We start from the raw sequence: 26,765 nt of genomic DNA, 5'->3' as shown, positions 1-26,765 counted from the left end.
GTATGCACAGCTTGAGCTAACAAAATGACAGAAAACTTAGATTTTTTACTTCTATCCTTATAACTCTTCTTTCGATGAAACCTGAGATGATTCAATGGAGTCAACCGAAGTATAAAATATAAGCAGACATTAAAAAACCAATGAGGTGCTTCACAAGGAGCTAAGAAAGTGACAGAAAGTAACATAATGTAAACAAGTACATTGCAGATGATAAACTACTAGTACAGAATATAAGAGATACTGTGTAACAGAAAGGCTGTTTGATCCCAGAGTTTCAATAAGCTTCAAGTAATTGTGTCTTAAACTGGATGAAATAGTCAATATTGGCATTAGGGTTGCAGTTGAGCTGATATTAAAGCTCTCCATTCTCTTTCCTTTTTGAACCGGTTATTTTCTCTTGATCATTTTTTTTTTCTTTTTCTTTCCTTTTTTCTGGTGAACCCATCCTTCTCTCCTTCATTGTCCTGGCAGAGTCTTTAAACCTTTGATCTCCTTTTTAGCATTTGTAAGTCCATGATCTAGAGGCCATTTTAGGCCCATATAACTTGGATATGCAAGCCAAGAGCAACAACCAGGGCAACTAGGATGGTCACTCAATTTTGGAGAATGCAGCAGGGTGAAATGTCTCGCACAATGACCGAGAAGCAGCTTCTATTCTTGATAGATCCTACACAACAACACACAAATCCATTTAACTTTTAAAAAAGAAAAAAAAAACCTTCAAAACCATGTCATAATTGATATCTTGAGCAAGAGGTCATTACCTTCCCTTCAAATGCGATTATAAGAGGTCCTCCTCTTGATTTGCGATAGCCTCCTTCATATCCAAGAAAAGAGGTAAAAGTTAATATAACAGGAAGGAGGGAAATGTTGGGCAGGCAGCTGAGCAAACAAATGATTTACCAATGTAAAGATCAGGAAACTGAGCGCAAAGCTTTGACAGAGGTTGAGCAATTTCAACCTGCAATACAGAGTGATGCATAATGATTATGCAGTGGGAAAAATAGGAAAGAGTAGTGTAACGCATAATGATTATGCAGTGGGAAAAAATACGAAAGAGTAAATAACCATTTGTAATGACATTATGTTATAACTGAAACTAAATACTAACAGTAGTGGGGGAAAATACCGCTAAGTGATTAACCATAATGACCCACTCAAAATGAAGAAAACAAACCACGGAAGAAATGAACTGCAGCCAACTATTCTAGAAGGTTATCCAGGAAGTAAATTACTAGGAATGATATTGATGAACAAATAGTTATATTGTTACAATAGGTATCTGTAATGATGAGATAGACCCGCATGTATTTCCATGATCAGATAAAACTGTATATGCCTTTACTAATGCCTAAAACTTCAACTAGGATTAATCTTTCTAGAAATGCTGTTTTATTCAGTTCCAGCTTCCAAATGCTTTCTATACACGGTACGATTGGTTATGAGCAATCCACCATGAAGATATAAATATTGGTTCTACAATATGTACATGTGACAGATGGAATCAGATTGATGCCCAAAACAAAACATTCTCTTATATCTAAAGGTTCCTGATAACTCACATCAGAAAGAGTTGTTGCAAAGCATTTTGATACAAATGGATCCATCAGCTCCAGGATCCCATTAGATTTTGCCAATTCAATCAGACAATCCCATTGCCGATCCAACTCTACAACATTTGTTGCAGTGAGAACAATCACATTATGGCACTTGATCTACAAAGGTAATGCACATGGTCAAAAACTTTCTAATACAAGTATCTTAAACAAATTGGTAAGAGGCATCAACTAAACCGCCCCATGAAATTAAAAGATTCGACAGGGAAAAGAACAAAGAAGGGAATCGAGGCAAAGACAAGGTAGGTTCACTATCAGTGATCAGCTTTTTACCTTCCAAAGGCAAATAAGTAGCTTAGGACTAAGGAAATTTACAATCAAGCAGCACCACTAGAAATATCAAGAATGAAAAGTTGCAACACTAACAAGAGAAAAAGAAGGTAGAATTATAGGTGTATATGCCTATTCAGATGTATAGAGTCAGATTCAAAAAAATTGCTGGCCAAACCTTAGCAACAAGAGGAAGAATCTTTAGAAAATCTATATATTTTAGATAATGACTGCAGTGACACAAGCAAAAAGTACGCATGTAGTTAAAAACTAAACAAGTCCCAACACTCAAGCCCCCTCATGTGAACAGAAAAAACTAGAGGAGGAAAGCTGAAGAATTGTATCTTTTGGCCTAGTCGGATGTAATAGTGTCAGATTTAAAGAACATCATTGGCTGGATGTACGATTAATGACAGAGAACTATACCAACCAAACTATAAATATCGAAACGAGAAATATGCATTTTATGTGTGGCTGGTTCCTTTGCTTCAAATATAGCTCTTTTGTTATGAGGGAAAAAGTCTGCTAGCTGCAACAAGCATCTAATAGATGTTTCGACCTGTCAGAAGAAGACCTTGACAATTTCACCAATAAAATAATTTAGCCATGTCGACCCAACTGGATAGCTCTACTATAACACTACTATTCTTTTATATATATACAAAAAAAAAATGATTTTTAGCTTGATACATTCAGACTGTTTGGATGTTTTTTGGTTGGATACTTTCAAGTAACTATAAATTAGAATTGATTCACTGCATAAGTTGGATAGCATTATATATTCTCTGAGATAAAGAAAGCAACATAGCTAGAGAAAGAACTTAAAAACAACCATCATATTTCAGATAATGGCCAACATACCAAAGGCACAGGCAGTTGTTCATGATGCAACAATTCTGTAATACCCTCAGGCAACAGCGCCATCTGGAATAGGAAAAGAAACAGCAGTTTAACTGTGAGTGGTACTCTGGTAATGTAGCAAAAATTGTTCACAAACATAATCATACATCCAATGACATAAGAAATTTATCAATAAGTATTTTTATATTCCTTGCACTTAATTCATTTGTTCTAACAGAATCAGTTCAGGGGCAACAAAGATGTTGCATATATATGTACTTTTTTTTTTTTTTTTTGATATTGCATAATTTCAAATTGCAGTTACTGAGATGCATTTTATCATCTCAGTAAATGCATGAAACACATCTGAAAAGACTGATTCATCCTGTAGTACTTAGAAAACTGATATCTCCAAGCAAAGTTTGTGGAGAAATGTACGGAAAATCCAGCACCAACTAAGGTAAAATGCTTTACATGGTTGGTGCCAGAAGGGCTTGTTTGACACATGAAGTTCTGAAGAGAAAGGGGCTAATTATTGTTTCCAGATGTCTATTATGTGGGAAACCAGAAGAGACCATTAGTTATTATACCTTTTACCTTCCAATCAACTCATTACAGAATGCAAGGAGAAATTTCTTAATACCAGTGCATCAGAAGGTAAAACTGAAACACCAAACTTACTTTATCAGCACAGGTACGAGGATGCTATGTCATTCTTGCCTACAGTATTACTTTAAAGAAAAGCTCTAACCTCATTCTTGTCACCAGAGCATTTTTCTCCTATGAGGTGCCTCAGATGTTCTTCAAATTCTTCATCAGGAGCCTGTAAAAGAAAGTAACAGAAAGATTTGACACTGAAACATCAGCAAAAAAGCGGAATATCAAATAACATATCAGAAAAACATTTCACAAATAGTCTGTTAAACATGCATAATGACACAAGGATTAAATTTTTTAAAAGAGTTCTGAATATTTTAGAGTATTTAACAGAATATAGTTGTGTTTACATAATTAAAAGGGATAAGGCACTATTACCCCCCGAACTATACCCGAAGTTGCTACGACACACCTTACCTTTCCCTGGGTCCTATTACCCCTCTAAACTTATTTAAAACAGAATAATTACCCCCCTAAATATTTCACAACTTCGGGTAAAATTAAAACTATAATTGAAAACAATATACGCAGCTATAAAAACACATAATCATAGACATCTATGCATCAAATACATTTACCAATAAACTATTTACGTGACTTTACCATCGTAATCTAAAATTTGATGTTTGAAAAGAAAGACTGGGTAAATCCATATTATGTACCATGCGAACACCAAAAGCTTTGGCAACTCCTGCTGCAGTGACATCTGAATGCAATGGGCCGATCCCACCGAATAGAAATACCTGTAGGAGGACAACTATTTGAAAACCTTATGCTTAAAGAAGCAGGCAATATTTTATCACCCACGAGTACAGACATACAAAACTATTTGCAGACCGATCCAGAATATAATCCATATTGATAAATGCTTACCATATCATCTGTGGACTTCCGTCGCTCTACTTCCTCGGCTACAGAATCTATCTGAAATTGGGAGGATGAGGTTACAAATAGGGACTAAAATAAAATCAAATTACTGATGTTTAAGGTTCCTCAAACGTTGAACTATCGAGGTGGAAATAAAGGAAAAAGATGCCGCTTAAGGAAAGCAATTACAATGGACTGTTATAGCTAACAATTGGCTATTCCAATGACTCTTTTCCAATTACTAGGGAGATATTTAAATTAGAAAATGGGAGATTTTTATTTCTAGCTTAGGACTCTTCTTTTAACTGTTTCAACAGTTCAAGTAGGCATTGCAAAGGCTTCCAAATACGTATTACTTACATCGTTTCGAGTGACAGTAACTCGCGATACTGCCCAACCAATAGAGTGGAGCTTCTTACACAACATAGAACCCAACTTGTCCTCTACAGTGCCAAACCTGAGCTATGGAACCACGAGAAAGATATATGATAAGCAAGCAGAATCAGAGAGCAACAAATATTAGATTTTAGGATACAGTTACCAGTTTCAAAGAAAATATTAGATTTTAGGTTCAGAACGAATATACATTCACTTGTCTCCAAATCTATTAGTTCTCTCCTCAAATGGCAGAGTTTATCATAGAGCAAACTGAAAAGAAAGACTATATTTTGCATTACACTTAACCGCATAGTAAACTTAGACTATATTTTGCATTACACTTAACCGCATAGTAAACTTTCCTATCGACATAGTATACCAATCAGAGAAAACATCAGCTTTGACAAAAGCACAGAAATTTGACAGTGTCTCCTCATGTCCATCCGGTTACCAGAAAAGTATGTCAAAAACTGTTAACGACACATATCAACTAGAAACCAAGACCTCTGCCCCTCAAGTCACTGTCTTGACTAAATGCCTATAGGAAAATTATATATCCATTTAACCAGATAAAGAATAGAAAATTCCAAATGAAGTTTTTTAATATGAGATACCAATGTCCGTTAGACTTCTCAGTTCACAATATGATCTTTGCATTCCTTCTGGATTGTAGACTAAAAATTTAATTTAGAGGGGGGAATTTCCTCTATAATTGAGGATAACTTGTTCAAGATCAGCTCAGATAGCTGGTTTAGGGAGAACTGTGTGCTTGCAGAAATTTGATTTGCTAGCACAAAATCTAGATTCAGTGTGTTTCAAGAACAACTAAAGTACATTCAAATTCAACAACTTACTTACTAATAATAAATACTCTCAAGTTCAGTAATATCTGATCACAAAGAACCAGCAAATAGAATATGTATCATGACAGATCAATTGAAAATTAAAAAGATGAAACAAACTAGAAGAAAATACATGGCATAAATCCAATAAAAGTTATCATATAACGAGAAAAAGCCACTTAGAAGAGGATGTCAGCATGATACAAGGATCATCAAAAACAAATGTCAAGCAACAATAACTTACAAAATTTCATCCCCCACAATAATAATCGAGGCAGTAAGCATGCTACCGGAATTCAAATTCTCCATTTTCAGTCCGTTGCTAATAGAAGATAATTTCCCACAAACGGCAGAAGAGTTCTTCTTTGCTCTTCCAGCCCTTTCCAATCTTCCATCAGCGAGTAAATAGGCAGGTTTAAACTTCTCTTCATTACTGTTGGAGTTCCTCGTGGACAAAAGTGCATTAGGAACAGTATCATGAATGCTCCCGATTGAGGTATACCTACAAGAGTAGTTAAACAAATAGATGCTCAAATCAATGGGGGTACCTCCGGAAGTTGGAGTTCAAAGGTATATTTTATGAGTATTGAATAGCACTAATCAGAGCAACAATTTAAGGATACTAGTATAAATCCCAAAAATTAAAGGGAAAGATTAAGTCATCTTTTTCCATGCAATTGCAGGATGATGGATCCAAGTGATAAATTTTGAAGTAACACAACAGAAAATTACCCTTGATCATAAAGACTGCAGTATTGAACCTTGCATACCAATAGGAACGCCCATACATCTCTGTCATAACAAAATTTGAAGGTTAGTTATGTTAATTCATCCAATAGGAGAAACAAACAGTAAAATGGATGATCGAGGTCATTAAAAATACACAGAAGCATGGCAGATCAAAGAAAAATATTGCTAAAATGAACATCTTCCATTGAAAAGGCATACAAAAGTCAAAACCATGAACAAGGTGAAATAAGTGATGCATTCAATTCAACAAGGGTGGGTTATTGAAAGAAAATGTCAACCCCATGACTAATAGTTTGTTAAGAACCGAGTTGACTAAAATTGGGGGGGGGGGGGGGGGGGGAGGGACCAATATGCTAGGACACATCTTCAGCCTAATCTCTCTATTCTTTAACTCTTTCCACCATCCACCTTCTCCCTCAATTGAAAGCAACTATTTTTAGAAAATCAAGATAACCAACCAAGGACGTATGCTGGCCCTTCACTTCTTTATAAGTGCAATTCACTGGTAAGGAAAAGAAAACGTGCTATTATGCCTTGACAGTGGATTGGCCCAGATATCACGCTAAGTGGTCGATTGGAACCATTAGCAAAATAGTCTTATGCTTGTCAATTGCTGCATTTTAATCAATTAACATCCTATGAGTCTGTTAAGCACCTATCCCTAACAAAACACCAAAGTCCAAACAAAGACCACAACCAGTCCCTGATATTATGTTACGTTGCCCTTTGTAGGTAAGCAGCAAAAAGATTGACAATCAACAAACTCTTCCTCTTTTTCCTTCCTAATCTCTACGACCCTCTGTCTTTCTGGGGTCCTGTTCTTCATTCATTTCATCGGAAAAGCAGTTCTTTTGTGCATCAATGCCTCAAAAGTGCTATCTTTAATACTTAAGTGCATAATTGTTCCCCTAAATTAGAGTCAACCAACTTACTAAAAAAATAGTTCAAGTCAACCATTGTCTACTCTTAACATTTTCTTGTTAACTCCATTTTGGACTAATTGATTTAAACCCTGTTCTACATATACAAGTATACAACTCTGCTTTCTTATACTCCTTCAGAAAATAAGCTTTAACCTCAATCAGATTGTCAATGGACTTAAAAGCCAGTATTGCACTTCAAATCTCCAATTTTGGGCTATAAATACTTCAAACAGTATTGCCATGAAAATCATGGAGTTCACTTAAATGTCAATATCTACAGTATACTAACATTAATCTAGAAAAGTTTTTTGTCGTCTCTTTTCACATGAAAATGGTGAGGTAGGTATGATGATAATTAATATCCTATTTGGGTTCATGTTTTATAGCCTCAAAAAGTAAGATTGAGAACCGCTAGATTTTCTTTTTTGCTTCCTCTTTTATTTGCAATTTGCATATGGTGAAGTTAAAGATTATTTACTTTCATCAGGTGAAGAATCTTAGTTCGTCCATCCGTCATTATAATGTTCACTATGCTAATAATTAAGAACAACTTTCTAGCTGTAATACTCGCTTAATTTATAATACAGCTTGATGAGCAATCAATTTCACTAACTTCTCTTGCATGTGTATAGAGCGTATATGAAGCATCGTCAAACCTGTATGACCAGTCCAAAATTGGGTTCACCCTCATAAAAGGTGGCCACCCAGGTGAGCTAGGTGAAAATTGCTCTTGACCTACCTGCAAAGTAACGTTCCATGAGCAGTGGTCAGCCACAAATCATATTGGTCTAGATTTAGAAGGTTATTGACTAGTTGGAATAGTTAACTAAATATTTACTGCAGTAGGATCTCCGATTCGGACACCAAGAAAAATAGCTCGGATTGGATTAGCCTTTAGCAGAGCCTCTAGACCTGATTTAAAATCAAGTCTAATAATATCCATTTGTATGTTGTAACTGCAAGAGTAGGGTAATCAAGTCAAATCGTTAATAAAGGAAATGACATCATATACAAGGACACCATTGAACCAGCTTCTTTGTATGAAATTTCATAGGGGAAGGGGAAGGGGTCGAGGTAAACTCGCATACATGGATGCAGTTTCGTAGGTAAATGAGTTGATTTCAGGGAAAGCAGATGGGCTCTCGAAATATATTGTTCGTATCGGGAATGTCTTTCCACCATTAGCTGCATCTCCTCCTGAATTATTTTCTTCAGCTTGATGCAGAAAACAGCCTGCCCTCAGCAGGTGAAGCAAAACCTGAATTACAAAAATTCATATATTTGGTCAAATATAATGAAAAAACGAATTGTTTAGACCTTCAATACCAAGAAACACATAAAGAACTTACAGTAGAATCTTTTCCTCCATTAAAGCTCAACGCAACCTCTTGTACACTGTTAAGTGAGAGACATAAGCAATGTCAAAAACTGGAAACTGAAAAGGGAAAAGTAATGGTGATATAGCTCTCAAATCAGTTCATGTTCCTAAGATGCAAGTCCCTCCTTCCTGTTTTGTCTAACCCACTGTCTTTAGCCTATTTTTTGAAGGAGAAATAAAAGGACCACTTTCTCTCTAAAGACAAAATATACTACTCCATTTCAATTTGTTTGTCTTACTTTCCCTTTTAGTCTATTTAAAAAAGAATGCCACTTTCTATATTTCGTAATCTTTACACCCAAAATTCTACATGGCATATTTAAGACCATGAGATTCAAAGGGCATTTTGGTACATTAAACACATTTTTAGTTTATGACAACAAGATTCAAAAGTCTTCTTTGTACCTTCAACTCCGTGCCGAGTCCAATTAAGATAAATAAATTGAAATGGATGGACTACCATTTTCCAAAAGTCAACTTAACAGAAATATTACTACTATTCTGTATTTTTACGCGACACTTTTATATATTTTCAAATAGTGGACTTAGTTTCACATGTTTCTGTCAAATCTAAGCATAATAACTCATCCAAATTTCCTTCCTTAATATCTGAGAAATTTCAGCTAGGTCAACGGCACAGTTGAGGTGCGTGCAAGCTAAGTATAACTTACTAATAATTTCAATAACTTCATAGAAAAGTAAAATTTTGTGTATTTTTTGCTCAGCCAGCATAATATAAGGCTCTAATAATATAATTTGTTCTAATATCACAATGCTGTGAACTTGAAAATGAATAATATGCTACACTCCCATCCAGAACAAAATGATTCACATTGATTTTTTGAAATTACACAACTTAAAACAGATTAATAAAGTGAATCTACATTCACTGAAAACTCTCGAAATCCAACCTATGTCATATAAATTGTGACGGATGGAGTACTATCTGCAAAAGTCAAAATATACCATTTTCCAAAAGTCAACTTAACATAACTATTACTCCTATTCTGTATTTTTATGTGTCTTCTATATCTTTTCAAATTATGGAGTTACTTTCACATGTTTATTCCGAATCTAAATATAATAACTCATCCAAATTTTCTTCCCTTAATACCTGAGAAATTTCAGCTAGGTCAATGGCACAGTCGTGGCGCACCCACACTAAATATAAACTTACTCCCTCCATTCCATAATAAGTGGTGTTTTAGGATTTCAAGAAGAAATTGATCTTATTCTTCCAAACTTACCCTTATTCATAATCAAGAATCATTAAGTAGCTTTTCTTTTTCCTGGCATTAATTAACAGTAAATCAGTAAAAACCCTCATAATTTTCTAGGAGTCAGCAATTTCTTAAGGGGGTGTGCATAAGCTAAAAACACCACTTATTATGTAACAGAGGGAGTATTAATAATTCAATAACATCAAAATAAAAAGTGAAATTTTATGTATTTATTGCTCACACCAGCATAATATAAAAGTTCTTAACAAAATAATTTGTTCTAATATCACAATGCTATGAACTTGAAAACTTAATTAACTCACCCCACCCCCCCCCCCCACCCCACAGTTCGGATTTCGAGAGTCAAAACAGTTTAATTTTTACCGTGAATTCAGGCATGAAATAAAATTCACATATACGGAAACTACGTAAAAAAATACTATCAGTCACAATGATTTGACAATTCAAAATAATTCACACATTGACTTTCTTGAAATTACACAACTTAAAACAAAAAAAAATGCATAGCAACCAACAACACAAAAAGATTGATGAATTGGAATATACTTACGGATAAAGAGCAAGTGCTCTTTTAATAACATAAATAGCATTATTATACTTAGTTTTCAATCTTCTATCATCACATTCACTAATTGCTTTATCGATCTCCATAATTTTGAACCCTTCTGCAAAAAATTAAACACAAAAAACCTAGATTTAGAAGAAGAAGAAGAAGACAAATCAAGGACTAAAATATTACAGAAACAAGAAATTGAAGGGTTTAATTGAAAATTTTACCTGAGGTTTTGAAGGGCTCAAATTGAAGTGAGATTTAGAGATTGAAAGATTATATAAAAGAGAATGAGCTCCACAGATTATATATCTGTTTTTTTTTTTTTTTCTTTGTTTGGCGAAAAACCAAATAATGTAAAGAGACAAACAAGAGAAGACTTTTAAATTGGATTTTGCTTATAAAAATGAGTAACGTTTCTTAATTAATGGTATACAAGAAAGAAGAAAGATGGCTAATGAATTATATATATTCATGTTTCCGCGTGATAACGGTCAGGGTCATAATTCAAAGTGGTACTCCACTACACATACGTTGAATAGAGCCCTTTTGTAATCATGATATTCGGGTCAACTTAGTTGTATCCCACTAATTCCATGAAATAACAGGTAACTCTAATTTAAACATGTATCAAAAATTATAGATGACGCTCCTGAAGGAAATGAATCTCACATCAGAATGACAAAAAATGAAAGGCTTAATAAAGTATAGGATAAATAAATTTAGGGGGTTGATATGGCTTAGCACGACAGACAAATCGGGGTGATGGGTCAACTTACGTTGCATCTGACTAATTTTATTAAATAGGTGTTATTTCCCATAATAGCACGAGTTAACGGGTAACTCTGGCTTGAATATTATAGGTATGGGAATAAAAATTATGTGTAACGCCTCTGATGAAGAGTGGATTAATACCGACTATGCTAGCAAGACTTCTGAAAATAAGGTGCACGTGGCAACTTAAGCGAATCTCACGTGAAAATGGAGTAGGAAAGTGTTGAGGGGGCTTTATAAAAAGTTTAGCACTCACATGATACACGCTTTTATGGCTCGATGCGGCGTAGCGCGAGAGAGAAATTCGTACAGCGTGAGTACAACGTGTCATTTGGCTTGAGTTGTGATGCTCTAACTTAGACAAAAAAAAAAAATTACTTAGGCAGAGATTGTTGGATTATGCATATTAAGCATAACTAAAACAATGGATTTTCTATCCATGTTTCCACATGACAGTGGTCAGGGTCACAATTCAAAGTTACTCCACTACACATACATTGAATAGTGCCTTTTTTAAAATGGTGGTGCTCGGTTCAACTGCTGCATCTATTAAATTCATAAAATACACAAGTTAACGGGTAACTCTAGCTTGAACATAATAGGTACCAGTGTGTAACGTCTCTGACGAAGAATGGGTTGATAATGAAGGGCCAAGTAAAACTTCTAAAAATAAGGTGCTGCAACAACTTAAGTGAATCTCATATCAAAATGAAATAGGAAAGTGAAGGGCTTTATAAAAAGTATGTGGTGCCCTAAACTTACTCCTTTTTTTTTATTTTGACACCTCAATTAAATGTTGTTTCTATTGAATTCATGAACCCGTCCTCAAATATGTCTATCAAATACAATCCGACTTACATAGTATTCCGTCTTCAATATAGCAACATGCTAATATATATTCTAATTTGATTATGCCATGTTTTAGCTAAGATTAGCAGCAATTAAGAGGGGGAAAAAAGAGTAGCTTTTAATTAAGCTGGCAGTGGAAGAGCAGAACTAGCAGAAAATGACACATGCATGACCTAAATAATAGCTTGCCACATGTATAAAATATTACTCCACCTTCATTTCCCCAATTTAAATTATGCTTCTAATAAAACTCAGGTTTAGGGGTTTGATAGACACACTTGAGGATGAGTTCATGAATTCAATAGGAACGACACTTAGTTAAGGTGTCAAAATGAAAAGAAAAAAAAACACAAGTTTAGGGAGCCGCATATGTATTGCAGAGAATTTGGACTATGAACATTAAGCGTGGCTAAAACAATGAATTTTCTATCCATGTTTCCACATGGTAATGGTCAGGGTCAAAATTCGAAGTCCTCCGCTAAACTTGATTATCTTATCACATCAGTCATCACATTGAATATTCTTCTCTTTGTTGCTTTCTTCTTCTTCTTCTCTTTTGCTAAATTTTTGGACTATGAATATTAGGCATGCGATGACACTATAACTTTATAATTAACAACCATTAGTCCATAGAGATAGTTCTACGTGAATGGTTGAGATTAATTAGTCCGAATTCTCTATATTGTGACACTTCTATCGACCGACTCCACCAAGATGTTCAAGGTTATGAGAAATGTCAATGTTTTGTGTTTTTGTTTTGTTATTTCACTTCGATGTCCAATATCTTGTTTAAGACATTGATTAATTCAGATTCGCATCGCATAAGGCTTATTAAAGGAAATACGTGTTGTACCAAGACTTTTTCATAATAGTCTTGTCTGTGCTTATTCGCTTATATTATCGGTTCAATATAAAAGAGGAGAGCTGCAATAGATTGACACTCACCTTAAAACTTGTTAATTCATAATGAATTCTCACAATACAGAAAATTATGACACGAGTTAAACTTAAATAAAATAGTAAAGAATTTAATAACCGATGCCTTTTTTTAAGATTGAGGCATTCATTATTATAATATTTTTTGTTGCTTTCTACGTCTTCTCTCTTTTTGGGCTATGACTATAAGTGTTTAGCATGAAATGAGTCTTAAGACTTTTATAACAACCATAGTCCATAGAGATAGTTCTCTATATATGTTCTGACATTTCTAGTCTACCAACTCCTCTAGAATGTTCAAGTCATGAGAAATGTCAATGTCAATAATGCAATAAGTTGGGAATGTAAGGTTTTAGTATGCGGTTCAAACAGAGTATTGTATAAAAATAAAAAATTGAACTTAGTTATTAATGTTAGAGACTAAATCTATAAAGTTCAAAATTTAAATCTATCTCTCACTGTAAAAAATTCTAAACTTATAAGTCAAATTCACCTCAGATTATACCCACCTAGGTAAAATACATCAAAACACTCCTAAACTATACTTAAAATATCGATATCACACTTAAACTATATTGGCGACCCATTACACACCTAATATATGAAAAAATAATATTTTTTACTCCCTCATAGAATATGCCCAGTTGCACTAGGAGAGAGTGTACACACTCTCTCCCCACATCAGCGTCACGTTAGCCCACATCAGCGTCACGTCAAAAAATCTCTAATTTTTAATTTTATATTTTTTTCCTTTCCCCTCCTACCCCATCCCCCCTCTCCTCCACAATTCCGCCACCCCCAACCCCACGCCCTTCTCCTCCACCCCCCAAAACCCTTCTTCTTCTTCCTCTCACTGCCACCCCACCCCTCTTTTCTGCCACTTTCACGCCACCTCCACCCCCACTCCCAAACCTTTTTTCTTCTTCATTTCACCATCACCACCACCGCCTTCATTGTTGCCCATTTGAAGGGCAGGTTGTGCAATTTCTTCATTGCCCATTTGAAGGGCAGTCCGTGCAACTTCTTCACTGTTGCCCACTTAAAGGGCAGTCCGTGCAATTTCTTCATCGTCCACATTCCCGCCACCCCCTTCTCCTCCACCTTCCCACCAACCCCCAATAAAATAAACGTCGAATGAAAATATTCTTCATTCGAGACCAATAAAATAAACGGGAAAAAGGAACGTGGGGCGATGATGGATTGGGGTGGTGATATTGGAAAGTTCATTCCTATTCCCATTACCGTAAGAACAAAACCCATTAGCGAAGTGCAATTTGTTAACTATGACTATTCAATATCAGTTGAGGCATATTTTCAATTCGGGCATTTTGACCATTTTATTTCTATGAGACATTTTGCCCATTTTATTTGAATGGGCAGTTCGTGACCGTGAAGGTGGAGTTGACGGGAGGGTGGAGTGGCGGTGGCGTGAAGCTGGAAGTCAAGGGGGTGGGGTGCGGTGCGCTGCGTGCGTGGGGGCGCAGTTGTGGTGGAGGAATTAATTTTTTTATTATTTTAAAAAAAAATTATAATAATTTTTTTTTAAAAATTGATCACTCTCCTATTATTTAAATATAATTCTTTTTTATGCCACGTCAGCTTTGGAAGGGTAAAAAATATCATTTTTTTATATATTAGGTGTGTAATAGGTCGTCATGATAATTTAAGTATGATATCGACATTTTGGATATAGTTTAGGAGTGTTTTTTGATGTATTTTATCTACCCACCTATTATACTAAATGGTTGACATTGACTCCTACCTCATTAAAATCTAAAAAACTAAATATATGAATGAGGCGAATATGAAATTTATCCCCTCAAAACATAAGTGACCATTTTTTTAGAAAGGTAAACTATTATTAAAAACCATAGAAATTGCTATTCTCAAATACTAACCAGTACTTAATGGGAAACGCTTTTGAGAATACATCTTGATTCTTAAATTTAAAAAATATAGGCATGGAAGGAAAAGAAAAAAAAAACTAATTTACATTGACTAGGAAATTTGAGTTAGAAAGTCAATAAAAGTGCCCTAGTTGTTAAGACAACAAATTTAGGATAAATATCTTCTGTTAACTAATTTGAAAAATATCTTCAACCAACCTTCCAGACTAATTTAACTTCTTATTTAACTTTCTTTTACCCAAATTGATAGCAGAAATAAGATAGAGAAATTGAGATAACTTTTTATTTATTTTAAATTATTAGAAAAATAAAATGCTCATTGATTAGATAAACTAATATTTGTGTTATGTCATTCCATATTTTCTTTATTTGTTACTCCTATTCGCTGTAGGGTATCCGGTCTAACCAAGCCAAAATTTAATACACTGAACTTTTACCATTACAAATAGGTAAGGTTTAAGCAATTAATCCTAAACTTATTGAAGAGAGTAGTGCATTTCAAAATAAATTTATACCGTCAATTAAATACAATATAAATTTAATTGCAGACTTAATTTGGATATTCACCTTATCCCATTAAATTTGGGATTATTTTATCCCACCTTCAGATGGGATAAATTAGTCCAAGGATTATAATTAGGGGTAGCAAAATCATGCCCAACCCGCCCAACCCATCCGGTGTTTTTACGGGTTGGGTCATGACTCATTTGTTGAGTTGACCCAATGGGTTGAACCCGAATTAACCCATCAAACAATCGGGTCAAAATGGGTCAAAGTAGTGTAACTCGCCGGGTCAAAATGTAACCCAACCCAAACAAGCAAAGAATTTTAGAAAATAAAAGTATCACTCTCTTATTATATTTTATCCACTTATTAATTGACTGCCTAACTCACACTGTGACACCCTCAAACGCTTTTTTTTTTTAGTTTCCCATTCCGTGTCCAGTACCCGTATTGGGGCCCGACTAATCCGGATTCGTGCCGGGTATTATCTCACATTGGGGGGCAAAGAACTCCCTAACAAAGGTGACTCCGTACCCAAGGAGGCTCGAACTCGAGACCTCTTGGTTAAGGATGTAGTAGTGTCAGCCACTACACCACAACCCTTGTTGGTCCTCAAACGCATGTTATTAGCTCCATATCATAATCATCTTAATCACTACTATTATTATTTGACTAGCAAATGAAAGAGGAAAGATCTTTTTTTATTTATTAAACTGGAGAATATCCCTTAGTTCAAACTTTGCTTATATGCTCCTAGTTTGATTTTAATAATGCTAACGGACTGAATGAAGATGGACAACCAATAAGTAATTAGACTTTATTTAAGCTATAAAAAGCATCAAACTTTTCCAGTATTTAACAAAAAATCATAATATATGGATTGAAGTTGGTAACTTAACTTTTTCAAGTGATTTTACAACTTTAATTATAAGATAAAAGGATTTTAGCCAAAGAAAACTGCATTAAAAGTTAAAACAATTACCATTCCTGATTTTATCATATTTGTTAGATATTTTTTTAAATGAGTTAGTTCTAAAGCTTATATTTAATATTCAATATTCAATAATGAGTTAGTTAGCTTGTTTCAACTCTAAAATCAGTGTTTGTCCACGAATACAAGTGAGGAAATGTTTGGATTAAATTGGGCGGGTTGGGTATAACCTACTTTTTAACCCATTTTGACCCAAGTATATCTAGGCTAGGTTGGATTTTGACCCATTAATTAAATTAACCTGTTTTGACCCAACACAATTTGACCCCACCCGCCCATTTGTCACCTCTATTGAGTATTTTAAGTATTGAGTTATAGTGCTAACATGGGGGTTTGCTACTTATTAAAATTGATAAAAGATTCTTGTTTGATCAATTATAGCTACATATTTCAAAGCGTTGTTTTGGTCTGTAGTGTCCAATTTTAGTAGGATTTGGGTGATAATGAATTGAGACTCAAATCTTTTTCATGCTTTGTTAACAATATATTTCAGATGTACTTTTACTCATCTAAAACGAAACTGCAAACCTCTATATTTGCCTAGTTTTGAAGGAAAAAAATTGAACATTTGGTAAATTTGTTCACTTGAACTTCATGTATAGCTTGAAGTTCAACCAAAAGTGTCGTAAATTTGGCCTTGGCGAGCCAAACTTCAAGCAAAAGTATTTTAAGTTTTGGCCTTGGTGAAGCCAAACTTCAGACAAAAATATTTGAAATTTTGGCCTTGCCAAGGTCAAACTTCATACGCGAATGCCTAAATTTATTCTGAAATTATTACATTTATTATTTTTTACAAAAATATATAATATGTGCCTTCCCCCGTTTATTGCAGCTAGGTGGGCTTTGAACTCAGAATATCAGTACGAGTAATTGCACGTTTTGTTCTTCAAATGGACTGGTCTTTAATTTTTGCGCTTCAAAATCGAACTTATACCTAGCGGGGAAAAAGTTCTTTAAAGGTGCTGGCATATTTTGTGGATATTATAATAGGTAACTTATGCCCCTTTAGGTATAAGTTCTATTCTAAAGGACAAAAATTAAAGACCAACCCATTTGAAGGACAAAAATTAAGGACCAGCACAAAATAAGGACAAAAGTGCAAATGACCCTATTAGTAAAGGTCTCAAGCCCAAACATATCTAATCAAGTGTTAAACTCTCAAGAGTAGTCACTAGCAGAGTCTTTCTATTTTGCAGATTTTTTATTTGGGCCATTTGCGCTTTATCCTTATTTTTGCCCCTCATGAGAACAATTTTTTTTTTGGCATAAGTTTATATTTTTGCATTATAATATCCTACGAGTTATATCCGCACCCTTAAAGGACTTATGGCCACTATGCGTAAGTTCGATTTTTAAGGGCTAAAATTAAAGATCAACCCATTTGAAGGGAAAACCGTGCAGTTTCTTCTTTTTATTTTTTCTAGCAGCATCCCGAGTTCACGACAACACATGACTTTCATGGTCATGGCTTGTGGTATTTTTTTTTTTTTTAGAAATTATGCTCACCGATCACTTTTTGGTTCTACCTTTGAAAAATAATCATAATCGTGGAAATTACTATAACAATAATTATCTTTCAATTATAGAGACTTAAAAAATGGCTATTTTAAAATTCACCCACATTTTTTCAGATGCAATGAAGACGAAATGTAGTATTTGCGGAAATTAAAATTACCAATTCTTTGATAGAAAATGATCGAGTAACTAAGTAGTCATATCGAAATAGATAAAGGAAACAAAATCTTATCTATTTTCTAATATGATAAGAATTCTAAGAATCACAACAAAAGAAAGTTCTTGAACGCAAAAATTATTAAGAAAAGGAGAAACATATGCATAAATATGAGTTATATTTTTCTTCACCTTTGCTTGAAGATGAGGTTCATCCAATGAAAGAAGAAAAAGACATAACATCACTATCAAGTCAAATTGATAGAAAATTGAACTCACTTGGTTACTTCATTAAGAGGACACCATATTCAGTGCAAAAAATATATATATATAAAATATATATATATATATATATATATATATATATATATATATATATATATATATATATATATATATATAGTAACGAACTTCATCGCTAATTAACAATTGATTTTTTTTGTTTAGCTATAAAATTTGTTCGTCGCTAATTTCTATTTTTTAATAGTGAGCCTATACTGGGGATCTTTTGTTCCTTTTTTAGTTCTTTTCAAATCCATTTGTGAAAAGTCACAAGAAGGTGCATGCTTTTGCCACCATCACTATTAAAAATTCAATATCTTTTGACGCATATTTCTGCCAAAATTCCGTCGATAATCAATAATTTCAGACGATATTCTGACTAACCTCCGTCGGAAAAGCCATTGGAATTGCGACAAAAAAATGTTCCGCTGGAAAATTCCTTATGAATTTGGTGAATTTCTAGTAATGCCTATTAATGATGATGCTAATAATATTTTTCTAAGAAAATTTGCGCTATCACACCTTTTGTTATCAATAATATCATTTCACTGTATATGCTGTTAATTGCTCTAAGAAAATTGGCACCATGTCGCATCACACCTTTTGTATTCAAGAATATCATTTCACTTTAAAGTTATCTTTTGACGCATGAATTTGATTTTATTTTTTAATGATGCTACATGCAATTACCATCACCGTGGCCATCCAAATTTGATTGATTCATGCAAATTGCTTATGAAAATTAAACACTAGTTCCAAATGAAACTTAGTGAATGTTAACTTCCTATTTGGATCTTTATAATTTTGTTCCTTGATTAAATCTCTTCAAATATATTCATGAAAAGTCAAATAAGGCGTGCACGTTTTGGCCACCATAATAATAATAATGTTGATTTATGCAAATGTCCCCTTTTTAGGTCATTGTTTAGATTTGATTCCTGCTTTATCCAATTATAGCCCTTAGAAAATTATCCTTTCGAACAATGTTAGACTTGAGTCTAATATTTATTCATATATTGCTCAATCTTATAAATAAAATATTATATTGTATATAACCTAGCATTTACATTAATTTACAAAATCTTAGATCGTGGTTTAACATAATGTTTTCTCATCAGATTTTAGTTTACGCAAAATGGATCTTTAAATCGTGGTTAAAAGATAATAAGTTGTACGAAGAATAAAAGGAGAGTCATTTACTAAATTGTTGTCGTAAAAAAGGAAAACCGACGAAAATTTCACTATTATGCTTCTAATTCGTTCAAAGTAAATTGGCACCATCGCACCTTTTGCTATCAAGAATATCATTTCACTTTAATAATTATTACCTTTAGAAACACGAAATTGATGTTTTCTAATTTCTATGATGTTGCATGAAATTGACATCGTATGTCCATCATCTTTCAGTTATAACCCACTCCCTAGATTGATTGATACATGAAAAATTCTTATATATCCACCATTTACTTTCAATTTACTAAGTTCCAAATGAGAATTAGTGAAATATAGACTCCTATCTTGAATACGGTTATATATGTTTTTGTCTTTTTTTAGAGGTTCCATGGACCCTCTAGGTTAGGAAACAATTGGTGTGTTTTAAAGGGTATTGATCTAACGTAGTATAGTGTTTCTTCTTTTTTATTGTGGAAATTATCTCTGTTTGGTGAACCTTGATATGCATCTTTGTATTATTTCTTTTTCTCTTTGCTATATGTGTGTAATTATGGGCCAGTTGACCACCGATACTTGGCAACAGTAAAATTATTTCCTTTTTCTAGGAAATTCAAAGTGGATTTTGCAACTCCTTGGTAGATTCTCTAAACTCTAATACATCCAAGTGAGTGTTTCTCTACTCTAAAAATACAAATAATGCAAATAATTTCATTTTCAAGAAAATGTGCACTTTGCATTTTGGACAAATAAATCTCTCCCAAAGGCATTATAAGACTAAAAGTGTGGGGCCTCCAATACCTTCCAAAATCTATCCAACTTCATTTGATGGGAAATAAAATAGCATAATATAATCACAAGAAAAACAAAATAGACGACATTTTTTATATTAAAGATTTGTTATGTCGTGCTTGTGAAAGCCTTGAAAGATTTGTATCTTTGATTTGAGAAGCATCTTAAAATAGTTCAATGTCCTGTTTAAATTACTTTTTTTTTTTTGCCCGAAATGTCCTTCAAAAGAACTGGTCTTTAATTTTTGTCCCTCAAATTAGTGGTCTTTAATTTTTGCCCTTGCTAAAAGTCCCTTGGTTCCGGGTTCAAACCTCAGTTCGGTCAAAAAATTTAAAAAAAAATCGCAAGGCATAAGTTGGGTTTCAAACTCTGACTTAAGGCAAAAAAAAAAAACTTTGCTGGAATTTTGCAAACCTCTGCCTTAAGGCTTAACTTTGGGTAAAAGTTTGCCTTAAGGCATAAATTGGGGTCCAACTTATGCCTTGCGAATCCTAACTTAAGCCTAGCGATTTTTTTTTTTACTGAACCTGGGTTCGAACCCAAGATTTCGAGATATTAAGCGAAGGGCAAAAATTAAAGACCGCCAATTTGAGGGACAAAAAATTAAAAAACACCCCGAGCAAAGGACATGCCTGCAAATAATTATCACAAGAATCCCAAGCTTATTAAAGTATTAACTCAAATGGACCCATACTCCCACGACCAGCCATTTTGGGCCTATTCATCTGTCGGCAATGGGGCCCACTTTCTCCCCCTCCCCACCCAAACCCCCACCTCCCGAAATCATTTCCCATTTCCACTTGGAAAACAACATTCTTGGAATTTTAAATTAGGTTAAAGTTCTATATACTGATAATATAAACATAAAAAAATTATACACTTATAAGATAAAAATTAAATTTATATATATATTGATAGTGTAAAAATTTACACTAGCAGGGCAATTTCCCTAGATATGACAGGTTGATATTTTACTTTTCAGATTATCTATCTGACTTACAATAAAAATTGCATGCGGTTGTATGTCAATTTAACCTAATAAGGCCCCTCTAGATTAACAGCCATATTAAAATTAAAGGGAAATTTTCAAAAATATACAACCCAACATAAACTATTACGCCACGTAGCCCAATATACAATATTATACAATAAGTATTATACTTCATTATACCCCCCTTATACCAGGGGGTAGGGGTGTGTGAGGGGGGGGGGGGGGGAATTAGATATAAGTATCAACCCCGTATAAAAGTGTGTAAAAGATGTTTATACACAAAGTGAGCTAAACCGAATAACAAACTCAAAATATGAACTACGCGGTGTAAATATTTTCTTCCGGTAGACATAAAGCGTAATTTTCCCAAAATTAAATGTGCAATGATGATGATGATGATAAGCTGTACAAGGCTCAATAATAATTAAGTAAATAAGGAGGATTCAAAAGGTAACTCTTTTCGATTCATGCCTAGCCTTTCCTGAATTTGCATCACAATCATATTGACAATTTTGTTTTTGAATTCATTCTATTTCACATCCACCTACCTCTGAAAGAGACCAAGAAGAGTAAGAGGGATGTACGGCTGACTAGAAGAGTGCTAGAGTCCAGGGATTAACGGTTCGTGAGGAAGAACCAGTGGCTAATGGTTCTACAACTCAACGACATATTAAAAAAAAATTAAAAATAAACTCATAAGATAATTATAATTAAATTCTTCGATAAGCATAACGATAACCTAATAGAAAGGGTAACTAACTTCTCACAACAGGTCAATTACACTAATCACGATTAAAAATAACTTACTAATAATTCTCCATTTATCTAAATCCAACGGCCGACAAAACAGTGGAAATCCAAGATTTGGTCTAAGAAAGAGGCTATTGTGATGCAAAAGTACAGTCCTATATTGGCTACTCACACATGTAGTCAAAACTACAACTAAAAAGTCAAGCTTTTCTATCTGGCAATTCAAAAATTCACATATTAATAAATCCTCAGAGAGGGATTGGTTTATTAAAATGTCAAAAGAACAAAAAAGAGAAAAAAGAAAAAAGAAAAATGATGGGGTGACATGCTTGAAGATTTTATTGCTCATTAGTTAGTAGGTTTTAACATTTATTGCCAACAATATCAATATATCGCCATACATTTGATCTCTTTTTTCCTTTTTTTTTTTGGATCAATTTATTTATGCAAGTATAACAAAACCATAAGTACAAAAGGTAGGGATCTAGTAGCTCAGTTGGTTGGTTACCTGAACTCTCACCTTGTTAGTGAGGGTTCGAATCCCTACATTATAATCCCCTACCCAATTTTCCCCTTCCTTACCCCTTATGTAATAAAAACATTTAAAAAAAAATTACAGAAGAAAATTTCACACCTATTCTCTCCTTTGTAAGTTAATCGAGATTAATTTCTTGCATTCTCTAGTCCTCATGGACAAAAGAAAGAAAAAGAGAAAAAGGAATTCCAATTTCTTGATCTCGTTAAGACGTATTCTCAAAATTCCTATATTTACAACTGTAGTAGTAGAGGCGCGAATTGATAATATGCCAATTTGATCACCATTAATAGATAAGAAATCGTTTCTTCCTCTTTTAGACAACAAATAATTCAGTTAGGAATCAGTATCTTCAGACTTCAGTTGAAATAAAATAGATTTTGTTTGAGTTTGAAAAATGGTGACTTTCTTTTTATAACTTTGTTTATGGCACCTGTTGTCAATTACTTAAGTCCCACATAAATTGTACACGCTTCAGATGTCCAGCATGGGTATAAAGCAGGGTGTCAAGTCCCAACATCGGTGGGAGGAGGATCATTTGAATTCCTTATATAGACTTGAGAAATCCTCTTTCGTGAGTTAGCTTTTGAGGTTGAGTTAAGCCCAATATCTATTTCTTTACCCCCGTCAAGTGGAAATCCTTGCCAATCATCTTTCTTCTTCAAGTCTAATCTACTAAATACATTATTATGATAATAAATGTCTGCTAATGACATCTTATTGACTTTCTTTCACAGTGGACGACAAGGGAACGTCGTCACAGTGAAAATTGAGTTAGACATCTGATTTTGCTTTACCATTTTTTTTTTTTTTTTTTTTTTTTTTTTGGTTTTCGATTTGCCAAATAAATTTGACGTTTTCGTTGAGTAGCAACTGATGAAAGCAATTTATTAATTGAAGTAAACACACTCACTTAATAATTGCAAGGATAGTCATCAGTTGGTTCAAATTATTTTTCTGCAGGATATTATTTTATTTACTATAACTAATATCTACATATTCTGTTTGGCTAAGCCCTAAGCATATGGGAAGTTAAAATATTTTTTAATTTTGAAAAAGTGTCCTTTTTAGTGAATTGAGGTGTTTGACCAAGTTATAAAAATTAAAAAGTATGTTTTTGAGTAGTAGCAGAAGTTATTTTAAGAAACTAATCAATACCTTTTCTCAGAAGCACTTTTGAGACCTTGGTCAATCACAAATTGTTTCTCTATATGGGTAAAATTGTGTTCCAAATTAAATAGTCAAACACAAATTGTTATTATCCAAATATATTTTTTCGAAAAGCGTTTCTGACAAAAAAATACTTTTCAAAATAAAATAATTTTTAAAAGTTTGACCAAATAAATTATTACTCACGTAGTCACGTTGCAACCTTCCTCGGACTTACCAAAAAAAAAAAAAACCTCACTCTAACCAATTAATAGTGCTACAATAAATTTCTTTTAAATTATAGATAAAAATAAATAAAACAGATCGAAGCTTCACAAGTGTGAAGTATTATCATTCACTTTTGGTTTCTTTTCTTGACCATTGCACTATTAAAAAAAAAAAAAAAATTATACATGTACTTCCATTGCATTTATTAGGTTGTAGATGGAGACTAGCTTTTTAGAAGAAAATGTGAACGCCAACTTGGAGTATATATAAATATATTTTTTTGATGATAAGAAAAGATTATGTTTTGCAAAATATCTGCGTTTGTGTCCGATTTATATGTTTATGCTCCCTGTATGAATGAGTGATACTATAAGTTCTAAAATTTCAACCAATTGAAAACAGTAAACACACAAAAAAGTCAATTTAATGCAAAGAAATTAGTATTAGAGTTTTTACTGTACAGCTTTCTTGGATGTGGATTGGACAAGCTTTTCTGACATTTCTTCTTTACGTTGGATTTGCAATTTAGTTTAGAAAAGACCTTTTTTTTTCATGATGACTAGTTGACATCAGTCTTACCCGTTTGGCCGTGAGAATTTTTTACTTTTTTTAGAAAAAAAAAATCACTTTATTTAAAAATTAGTGTTTTGCTCTAAAAAATTATTTCATTTTATTTAGAATTTAAAAAATACCTAAAATCTTATTTTTATTTTTTTCACTTTCAATACATTTAAACAACCAAATATTTTTTTTATAAAAAACTATAACCAAATACAACTCCAACTTTAAAATTCCAAATAAAGTGAAGAATATGTGATTTTCATGGCCAAATGCCTACTTATGTGAATCGAGAGACGAATGTAGAGTAAATTAAACGCAATAATTTGAACTTTATATATTAGTTAAAAATATGATAAATAAGTATAAATAATTGATTTCTCATTCAGTATATTAAGTGAACACACGAAAAAGTCAAAAGGGTTCAACATCTTCTTAATATACATAAAAAATAATTTTACCCATGTATAAACAGTGTAATTTTTCGCCCCCCTTGGCTATGCCTGGCTCCGCTCCCGGTAGAAACTTCGATATATTGAAGTTTACAAATGATCATATGTGTGAAAGAATGTATACATTGATAATATAGATATATTTTTTGTTCCATAAGTATATTTTAACATGTAAAAGATAATCGTTATAAACTACTATTTAACATGATATCAAAGTAAATATGGATTTCAATTTCGAGTAGTGTCGTCTCTCTCTCTGTCAAAAATGTTTTACACATATCCAGCTTTGAAAATAAAATTTGACTATTCATGAGAAGGCGTGTTATAGAAAATAAATAAATATAATCAGCTTCAAATTAGCAAAACAATAGCATATCAATCGCAAGTTAAATCATTCGCTATCTTTAGCACTACATGGTTCGCTTTCACAATTGCCCGACGAAGAAGTGATATGTCAACAACAACAACAACAACCCAGTGAAATCCCACAACGTGAGGTCTGGGGAGGGTAGAGTGTTCGCAGACCTTACTCCTATCAAGATAAGACGGTTGTTTTCGAAAGACCCTCGGCTCAATAGAATGCATAAAAAGAGATCAGATAAGGCCAAGAAATTCAAAGCGATATGAAAATGAAAATAACGAAAGAACTAATATGTACTCAAAGAAAAGGAAATTCACCAATGAGCACTCAATACTGAGACCTTCTATAACCACCACTGGAAAAAAGATCGTGAAAGATTGTAATGGACTGATAAGTATTCTTTATTTCTTATTCAGTGATTTCAAATCTGAGTCTTAAAAATGAATTCGCATCTAATAGGAAGCGTTTACTTCCAAAATGATGTCATTAGGTGCCCTTTTTAGAGGTGGAATCTTCTCGTTTTTATATTTGACCCAAAACCGATCAATCTAGCCATGAGCAGATTGAAGAGAGCTCTAACATGTTTGGAGGACCAAAACCACGTATATATGTGGCTAGCGAGGAATGGTTTTCTCAATAGAAGTTCGCTTCTTCAAGTTCAAGTTCCACTTACTGTTTTTCATTTGTAAATCAGAAGCAGATTCAGGATTTGAAGTTTATTGGTTCCTAAAGCAATATCAAGTTAATATATGATAATAGCTCGTTTCACAGTCAAATATCTATATACAGTCAAACCTCTCTATAATGACAGTGTTTGTCCAAAAATTTCATAGCTGCAGTAGTGAGGTGTTGTTATGTATGTATACTGGCATTTCATGTTTAGATCTCATTTAGTTGTTATAAACAAAAGTATGCAAATTTTTTTTTCCTATACTCTTTATGTTATAAACAAAAATAAATACTTATTAATTTTAAAATCTCAATTGATTTTCATATTTCATTAATAAAATTTTAAAAACTAATAAATTACTCATAAATCCATAACTAGCTGTACTGTACCGATAAAAAATTAAAATCTAGGGAACATATGCATTTAAAATTAATTAATTAAAATTTCAAGTTTGACGTAAAAATTATACAATTGTAGGTTGTTTCGTAAGTTTTAGTCTCTTAGTGATAATATAACGCTTGAATTGACGAAGATTTTTTTTTTCAAACTTTCAGTAAAATGGAATTAAATAGCTTTCTCTCAAAGACTGTCTAAGAGTTTTTTTTTTTTTTTTTTTAAATAAGCAATAATATTACTAAAATATCTCCAAATTTGATTAAATCAACTCTTTAAAAAGCCAAATTGAGATTTTTCTGAGGGCGGAAACGAAAATATACATATAGCGTCGATTCCTGCCTAAGAGCTTAACAGACGACTCTTCTATTTCACCCCAAATAGCATTAGGTTGAGGCTCTTCATCAGCAATTTTGCTGTCACCTTCTCCATTCGATGTCTCTTGTTCATTTACTCCAATGACTTATGTAATAATCTCTTCATCAGTATA

At 33.3% G+C, this 26,765-nt stretch overlaps 1 protein-coding gene across 1 annotated transcript; it reads right to left on the bottom strand.

Annotated features, from left to right (window-relative positions):
- Positions 1 to 110: 110 nt before the first annotated feature.
- Positions 111 to 10,741, bottom strand: LOC132629997 (uncharacterized). Its single transcript, XM_060345480.1, has 17 exons — positions 10,540 to 10,741; positions 10,313 to 10,427; positions 8,493 to 8,538; positions 8,232 to 8,401; positions 7,982 to 8,099; positions 7,800 to 7,882; positions 6,203 to 6,262; positions 5,715 to 5,972; positions 4,611 to 4,707; positions 4,257 to 4,307; positions 4,046 to 4,126; positions 3,478 to 3,549; positions 2,748 to 2,810; positions 1,563 to 1,715; positions 904 to 961; positions 765 to 817; positions 111 to 667 (listed from the first exon to the last, which is right to left on the bottom strand). Exons 2-17 carry the CDS (start codon positions 10,411 to 10,413, stop codon positions 590 to 592), a joined length of 1,542 nt encoding a protein of 513 aa, XP_060201463.1. The 5' UTR covers positions 10,414 to 10,427; positions 10,540 to 10,741; the 3' UTR covers positions 111 to 589.
- Positions 10,742 to 26,765: the final 16,024 nt, after the last annotated feature.

Source organism: Lycium barbarum, chromosome 3, assembly GCF_019175385.1.
Source record: "Lycium barbarum isolate Lr01 chromosome 3, ASM1917538v2, whole genome shotgun sequence".
NCBI classification, from domain to species: Eukaryota; Viridiplantae; Streptophyta; class Magnoliopsida; order Solanales; family Solanaceae; genus Lycium; species Lycium barbarum.
This window is presented reverse-complemented; position numbering and strand designations above follow the sequence as displayed.

Excerpts from the sequence above, each read along its gene's own strand:
- LOC132629997 (XM_060345480.1), bottom strand. The coding sequence starts at position 10,413 with ATGGAGATCGATAAAGCAATTAGTGAATGTGATGATAGAAGATTGAAA. Across the intron at positions 8,539-10,312 it reads AGAGCACTTGCTCTTTATCC|TGTACAAGAGGTTGCGTTGA; the intron begins GTAAGTATATTC and ends CTCACTTAACAG. Across the intron at positions 4,708-5,714 it reads ATTGTGGGGGATGAAATTTT|GTTTGGCACTGTAGAGGACA; the intron begins GTAAGTTATTGT and ends TCCATAGCTCAG.